At 47.3% G+C, this 8,219-nt stretch overlaps 1 protein-coding gene across 1 annotated transcript; it reads left to right on the top strand.

Moving 5' to 3' along the window:
- Positions 1 to 3,678: 3,678 nt before the first annotated feature.
- LOC136539172 (leucine-rich repeat receptor-like protein kinase PEPR1) lies at positions 3,679 to 7,357 on the top strand. The gene is made up of 2 exons (XM_066531115.1): positions 3,679 to 6,750; positions 6,849 to 7,357. The coding sequence occupies exons 1-2, from the start codon at positions 3,759 to 3,761 to the stop codon at positions 7,175 to 7,177; spliced, it is 3,321 nt and encodes a 1,106-aa protein (XP_066387212.1). The 5' UTR covers positions 3,679 to 3,758; the 3' UTR covers positions 7,178 to 7,357.
- The last annotated feature ends 862 nt before the right edge of the window (positions 7,358 to 8,219 follow it).

The raw sequence follows: 8,219 nt of genomic DNA, 5'->3' as shown, positions 1-8,219 counted from the left end.
ATTTTCAAAATTGTCAATCAATTTCGGATGGAGACACATCCTATGCCAAAATTGTAGTGCTTGACAAGTTTTAAATTTTATAGTTGAATTTTTTTATTCGAGTTCATTTAGTAGCTAATATATACAATAATACTCCCTCTATTCTAAATTATAAGTCGCTTTGACTTTTTTTTTATCAATTTTGCTATGTATCTAAATATATTATTTATCTAGATGCATAGTAAAATAGATGTACCAAAAAAAGTCGATGCGACTTATAATTTGGAACGGAGAAAGCGCAATACAAGATTACGAAATGTTTATATAAAAAGACAGAATCATATATATATGCTTACAAGTGAGCGTATGGTGTAGTGTAACACAATGTCAATGTTGAGTGGTTGGTCATGAGTTCTTTGTTTTTTGCCTATTAACAGATACGATTCAAATTCCTATCGTCACTTTCCAAGAGTAAGGCTAATAATTTAGCCGTCACTCAGCTACATACTTATGCTATGTCACTTATATGCAGCTGGAGCGGCTGTAATGCCTCTCTACTAGCACTGTACGATTGCTGTTTTTGGCTGCAAAAAAAAGCTAAAGTGAACAGGAATATTTGGAATAACTATTTAGATTGGTAATATAAAAGGAATATTTGAGTATTTATTGTTTGTGTGCAAATCATCAGCCAGGATCCATAGTAAGCTACTTTATGGCCATTTCAAATATAGGCCCTGTTCGTTTCGAAGAATTTGAAGAAAGCTTGAAGTAATTTATGAGAGCGTAAATAGTGAAATTCATCCAGGAACAGTAAATCCCGGAGGAATTTTCAACCAGCCGAACGCCCCCAAACAAACATGCTCCTCCATTCCATCAACACATATAGAAATGAAAATCGGAAATCCAACCTGGATAGTCCGTATATGGATCTAGACATTTAATATCTATATATTATCCATATCCGAATACTCAAAGTTAAATTTCTGATACATATATGATATAGACAACAATATCCGATTCCTACCCATATTCGATAACCGTTGAGATCCGATCCAGTTTTGATCCCTAAACACGGAGCAAAACCAAGAAACATTAGAGGGACTATAATAGATTAACTTGAAGCAACAATTTTTATCTTAATATCTAGATAACAAAACCATACAAATTATCCAAGGCTTGCACACAGATTATATAGCAGCAATGGTATTTTGCTACGACATTACATCAAACACTTGGGCAGTATCATCAGTCATGCGCCCGCTTGCACATCGCGTAGTTCTTTATAGCGAATTCCTGGAGCAGCAGCAAACTAGAACATGCCGCAGCTCGCGACATCTGAACAAGCAACCACAGGACTGATAGCTAAGGGTGTGTTTAGATGGGGAGTTGAAAATTTTTGGGTGTCATATTAGATGTATCGGAAGGATGTCGAAAGGGGTTTTTGATACTAATAAAAAATAAATTACAGAACCCATTAGAAAACTGCGAGACGAATCTAATGATACTAATTAATCGGTCATTAGCACATATGGGTCACTGTAGCACTTAATGCTTTTCATGGACTAATTAGGCTTAAAAGATTCGTCTCGCGATTTTACCGAGAACTGTGCAATTAGTTTTTTTTTCGTCTACATTTAATACTCCATACATGTATCCAAACATACTATTTTACTGTGAGAGGCAAAAAAAATTTGGAAACTAAACAGGGCTAAGCTTACGGGCTCGCCGCCACTCTGCTCAACGTGGCGACGCCGCACCTAAGTGTGGCCGCGCCACCACCCAGGTCAATTAGCCAGGGCATGGCTCGCCACGCCGCGCCACCTAGGCCGCTCAGCTCAGGGCGTCGCGCAACCCTGCAAGCCGGAGACAATCAGAATTTTGCACTTATGGAAAGTGGGCTTCGCCCAAATGCCATCAATTTTGTGGGCTTCACTGAAATGCACTTATGAAACGAGTCTAACATGCTATAATGCCATTTTGAGTTTTAAGTCTACTTTAAAAAAATCAGCCAAAATTTTAGCCTTCAGTGACCATTTTGCCCCTGAGCTCGTTGAATCGGTGGGGGGAAGCGAGCAAAGAGAGAAGTGCGGGCGGTGGTGCTGCTCGCCGTCGGGCACAGAGAGAGACGGTGGGAGATAGAGAGGGGCTTGAGCGGTGGAGCTGCTCACCGCTGAGCAGAGCACCTGGGCGAGCGGCCGGTCGTTGGACTGGCGCTGGGAGCACGCGGCTCCTGTTGCTCGACCTCCCACGACGAACAAGCAGGAAGAAACGAAGAACTGGAAATATAGAATAGGAAACCGACGGCCACAAAATTGACGAAAAACTGGACAAAATCAAAATAAATCGCGACCAAACTTTTCACAGGCCATCACAAGGGAGTTGGTGAGCATACTCTAAGACATCATCGCCCAATTTCAACCCAAACTCCGGGAAAATTAGATCACGGCCAAGAACACAAAAAACTCCCCAAAAACGAAATTCGTTCAATTTCTTCATGCTCGCCTCGATTCAATCAAATTCACTTAAGGGGTAGCATCAACTCATGTCATAGCACGAATCTGAGCAAAAAAAAAAAACGAACTACATCGGTCTCAAGGGGAGGAAAAAACTGAGAAAAAAGCTGCAAAAATAAAATCACAGACACAATCCCTAGAACACGAATTGGTAGTGTCATTGCCAATTGGTGTCGTCCTTTCACAGATAAACATAGAGAAGGCAAACATTGGAACAACAGGCATTCTAGGCCAAACCCTAGAACACGAATCGAAGTCATCGAAGGGACGAATCAGAGAGGCAAAAGCAAAATCCCAAAATACAAGAGGAAACGGGAGCACCTGAGACTGCTCTGTGCCAACTACGGCACCGCCGAGACCCACCGGTACCGGGCACGAGCACCATGAGCGCCCACAGCAGGAGAGAGGGAGAGGGGGAAAGATGAGGACGACTGGCCTGCAAGGCCATGCCTCTACCCTGCCCTGCGCCTTCCCCGCTGTGGGCTTCGCTCTCCACTGCCATCATGGCCCAGCCCCTTGCGCCTTCCCCGCGGTGGCGCGGCTGGGATTGGGGGCGGCAGCACGACCAGGGAGCCGCGGGGGCTCGGGTAGGGTGCGGCGGCGTTTCGGCGTCGGGCTCTCGCCCGGAGCCTGGTCCTCGTTCTGTGACGGAGAGAGCGAGAATGAAAGAGAGTTCGAGGGAGAGGAGAGTGAACGAGGGAGACAAGGTAAATGGACACGGAGGGGTAAAACGATCACAGCAAGTCAAATATTGAGCTGAAAAATATTAAAAATTGGTTTAAATCACGAAATGACAATATAGCATGAATGACTGGTTTCATAGAGGCATTTTAACGAAGCCCATAATTTTAATAGCATTTAAGCGAAACCAGTCGCCATAGAGGCAAAATTCCAATTTTCTCCGCAAGCCGTGCAGCGTGCTAGCTCCAATGGCACCCACGACGCCGTCTACACCATCTTCCATCCGCACCACCAGACCGGATTCGCCCGCCGTTCATCAAATCACGCAAAATTTGCTGTGCGCCGCCACCTGTCTCGGTGGCCACCGCACACCAACAGCTTCCTTTTCAGCGGCACCGACCGGCGGGGCCCATTTCCACTTCCATTCCCTGATGCTGCCTCCACTAGCCCACCCGCCACAACCGCGGCCGCCATGGCCCAGCCATCTCTGTTTGTCCCCGTTCCTCCCTTCAAAGCGCCGCACGCGGCACGCCCAAGAAACCAGCAGCGGCCTCCTCCTCCCCAAGGCTCAAGGCTCAAGGCAGCATGCTGCACCTCCCTCCAATGTCTTGTGCCGCCGCATTCTTGCTCCTTGTCACCCTCGCCTTCTCCGTTACGCCGGCGCCGTCTCAAAGCGCCGGTGAAGCGGCCGTCCTGCGCGCCTTCATCGAGTCCCTGCCACCAGCTTCCCGGCGCGTCCTCCGCCCGTCGTGGAGGGCGACGAACGCCACCACCAGCAGGCCGAGCCACTGCGCGTTCCTGGGCGTCCAGTGCACCGCCACGGGCGCGGTCACGGCAGTTAACCTCTCCGGAGCGGGGTTGTCTGGCGCGCTCGCGGCGTCCGCGCCTCGGCTCTGCGCTCTACCGGCGCTCGCCGCGCTCGACCTCAGCCGGAACCGCTTCACGGGCGCCGTCCCCGCCGCTCTCACGGCGTGCTCCGTGGTCGCTACGCTCCTCCTCCGCGAAAATCTCCTCACCGGTGCTGTTCCCCCGGAGCTCCTCTCCTCGCGCCAGCTCCGGATGGTGGACCTCAGCTACAACACGCTCGCCGGTGAGATCTCCGGCTCGGGCTCGCCGGTCCTCGAGTACCTCGACCTCAGCGTCAACATGCTCTCCGGGACAATCCCGCCGGAGCTCACCGCGCTCCCGTCGCTCAGCTACTTGGACCTGAGCGGCAACAATCTGTCTGGACCAGTGCCGGAGTTCCCCGCACGGTGCAGGCTCGTCTACCTGAGCCTCTACACCAACCAGCTCTCGGGCGCGATTCCCCGGAGCCTCGCCAACTGCGGCAACCTCACCACCTTGTACCTGTCCTACAACGGCATTGGCGGAAAGGTGCCAGATTTTTTTGCATCCATGCCGAATTTGCAGGTGCTTTACCTTGACGACAACAAGTTCGTCGGGGAGCTGCCACAGAGCATCGGTAAGCTTATGAGTCTGGAGCAATTGGTGGTGTCTAATAACGGGTTTACCGGCACTGTGCCAGATGCAATTGGGAAGTGTCAGTCACTGACAATGCTCTACTTGGATCGCAACAACTTCACCGGCTCAATTCCGGTGTTCGTCAGCACTTTTAGCAGGCTACAGAAGTTCTCTATGGCTCACAATAGCATTTCTGGAAGAATTCCACCTGAAATTGGGAAGTGCCAGGAGTTGGTTGAACTACAGCTCCAAAACAACAGCCTGTCCGGGACAATACCACTGGAGATTTGCAAGCTTAGCCAACTGCAGAACTTTTACCTCCACAGTAATAGCCTTAGCGGCGAGCTACCTGCAGAGATCACTCAAATGAGAAAGCTAAGAGAGATCTCCCTGTTCGACAATAACTTCACTGGAGTGTTGCCGCAGGCCCTGGGGTTGAACACTACACCTGGACTTGTTCAGGTCGACCTCACCGGCAACCACTTTCACGGGGAAATTCCACCTGGTCTTTGTACTGGAGGCCAGCTCAGCGTTCTTGATCTTGGATACAACCAATTCAATGGAAGCTTACCTCTTGGAATTTTGAGATGTGAGTCTCTCCAGAGGTTAATTCTGAATAACAATCTTATCACTGGAAACATACCTGCAAATTTGGGCACAAACATAGGACTGTCTTACATGGACATTAGTGGTAATCTGCTCCATGGTGTGATACCAGCTGTCCTTGGTTCATGGCACAATCTAACAATGCTTGATATTTCCAATAACCTCTTCTCAGGACCAATACCCCGTGAGCTCGGTGCTTTAACCAAGCTTGAGACTCTGTGCATGTCGTCAAACAGGCTTACTGGACCTATACCACATGAATTAGGAAATTGTACGGATCTTCTCCGTTTGGATATTGGAAAGAACCTTCTCAATGGATGTATACCTGCAGAAATCACAACACTTGGTAGCCTGCAAAGTCTTCTACTTGGCGCAAACAACCTCACGGGAACAATACCGGACTCCTTCACTGCAGCACAGGATTTAATTGAGCTGCAGCTTGGTGACAATTGTTTGGAAGGAGCAATTCCTCACAGCCTAGGCAACCTTCAGTACTTGTCCAAAGCTCTTAACATTAGCCACAACAAATTGAGTGGCCAAATTCCAAGTAGCCTTGGCAACCTTCAAGATCTGGAACTGCTTGACTTGTCAATGAATTCATTGTCCGGCCCAATCCCGTCGCAACTGAGCAACATGGTCTCACTTTTGGTTGTGAACATTTCGTTCAATGAGCTATCTGGTCAGCTCCCTGGAAGCTGGGCTAAGCTTGCAGCAAAGTTACCTGATGGTTTTGTGGGCAATCCTCAGTTGTGCGTAGAGTCGGCTTGTGCTCATCGCTCCAACAATCAACCTGCTGGGAAACTACACTACAGCAAGACAAGAATTATTGTGGCATTGCTAGTGTCAACTCTTACTATCATTGTTGCTGGCTTGTGTGCTGTTTACTACATTGTGAAGAGGTCACATCACTTGTCAGCAAGTCATGCCTCTGTCCGTAGCCTGGACACAACAGAGGAATTGCCTGAACACCTGACCTATGAAGATATCCTTCGGGCAACAGACAACTGGAGTGAGAAATATATCATTGGAAGAGGCCGGCATGGTACAGTGTACCGGACAGAATGCAAACTTGGTAAAGACTGGGCAGTCAAGACAGTTGATCTGTCCCAGTGCAAATTCCCCATTGAAATGAAAATTTTAAACACAGTGAAGCACCGGAACATCGTTAGGATGGATGGCTACTGCATTCGTGGTAGTGTCGGCCTAATCCTGTATGAGTACATGCCCGAGGGAACGCTCTTCGACCTGTTGCATGAAAGGAAGCCTCGAGTGCCTCTTGGCTGCATGGTGCGGTGGCAGATTGCCCTTGGTGTAGCACAAGCCCTATCCTATTTGCACCATGACTGTGTACCCATGATTGTTCATAGGGATGTCAAGTCAAGCAACATACTGATGGATGCAGAGTTAGTACCCAAGCTAACAGACTTTGGCATGGGGAAAATTGTCTGTGATGAGAATGCCGATGCAACAGTGTCTGCCATCATTGGTACCCTTGGCTACATTGCTCCAGGTAGGTTCTGTCAAAATTTATACTATATTTGTTTGATCACATCACCATGGCGACTTGAACTTCAGGATTGACACATTCCGTATTATGTGTGTACCCAGAGCATGGATACTCTACAAGATTAACTGAGAAGAGTGATGTCTACAGCTATGGAGTAGTGCTACTTGAGCTCCTATGCAGGAAGACGCCTGTGGATTCATCATTCGGCGATGGTATTGACATTGTTAGATGGATGAGAACTAACCTGGAGCATGAAGATCGCTGCAGCATCATAAGCCTTATGGACGAGGAGATGACGTATTGGCCTGAAGATGAACAAGAAAAGGCTCTGAGCTTGCTGGACCTTGCAGCTTCATGCACGCAGGTGGCTAGCCAGTCTAGGCCTTCCATGAGGGAGGTAGTGAAGATGTTGTTGAAGATAGAAAAGTAAGTGTCTAGAAAAGTCCCTACTAGTCTTATGACATGGATAGTGTTCTGATAGTGGAGTTGTATAGTTCGGAAAGTTTGTACAGCCTTCACAAAGTGCCCCAAACATTACGGTCACCGGTCATTGCAGCTGGGAATTGGGTCTCATATTACAGAAAAAAAATCTTTTATGTTATTATAGTAATTTCAAAAGAAGCCACGCCAAGAGTCTCTAGAAAATACTTAGATTAATCAGGAAAAGGAGTAAAACGAACACCATTGAATTGAATTTTATAATTACTAGTAAATATGTCCATGTATTACACTCGTGTTTCAACAAAAAAATGTATTACACTGGCAGAAAAAACCTTACCATGTCCATGCACCATAAATATGAAACATGGTGCCACATACAGCCAGTATGATAGAGTGGCATGGTTTGGTAGTTTCTTTGGGAGGGCTTTAGACATTGATTAATGTTGGTACGATGAAAAAGGGCGGCCGGTGGCTACTTGAGGTTGTAGTGGCTTCAACAAATATAAGCAACATTGTGATGGATCCATCAAATTTTTAGGGCATAAAAGACGCAATATATGATCCAAATTAAATGTAGAAGAAGTACAAGCAACAACAACAACAACAAAGCCTTTAAGTCCCAAACAAGTTGGGGTAGACTAGAGTTGAAACCCATCAGAAGCAATCAAGGTTCAGGCACGTGAATAGCTGTCTTCCAAGCACTCCTATCTAAGGCTAAGTCTTTGGGTATATTCCATCCTTTCAAGTCTCCTTTTATTGCCTCTACCCAAGTCAACTTCGGTCTTCCTCTGCCTCTCTTCACGTTACTATCCTGACTTAGGATTCCACTACGCACCGGTGCATCTGGAGGTCTCCGTTGCACATGTTCAAACCATCTCAACCGGTGTTGGACAAACTTTTCTTCAATTGGCGCTACCCCTAATCTCTCACGTATATCATCGTTCCGAACTCGATCCCTTCTTGTATGACCGCAAATCCAACGCAACATACGCATTTCCACGACACTTAGCTGTTGAACATGTCGTCTTTTC

The sequence above is a fragment of the Miscanthus floridulus genome, chromosome 2 (assembly GCF_019320115.1).
Source record: "Miscanthus floridulus cultivar M001 chromosome 2, ASM1932011v1, whole genome shotgun sequence".
Taxonomy (NCBI): domain Eukaryota; kingdom Viridiplantae; phylum Streptophyta; class Magnoliopsida; order Poales; family Poaceae; genus Miscanthus; species Miscanthus floridulus.
Note: the sequence above shows the minus strand (reverse complement) of the source record. Positions and strands in the feature narration are given on the sequence as shown.

Excerpts from the sequence above, each read along its gene's own strand:
- LOC136539172 (XM_066531115.1), top strand. The coding sequence starts at position 3,759 with ATGCTGCACCTCCCTCCAATGTCTTGTGCCGCCGCATTCTTGCTCCTT. Across the intron at positions 6,751-6,848 it reads CCTTGGCTACATTGCTCCAG|AGCATGGATACTCTACAAGA; the intron begins GTAGGTTCTGTC and ends GTGTGTACCCAG.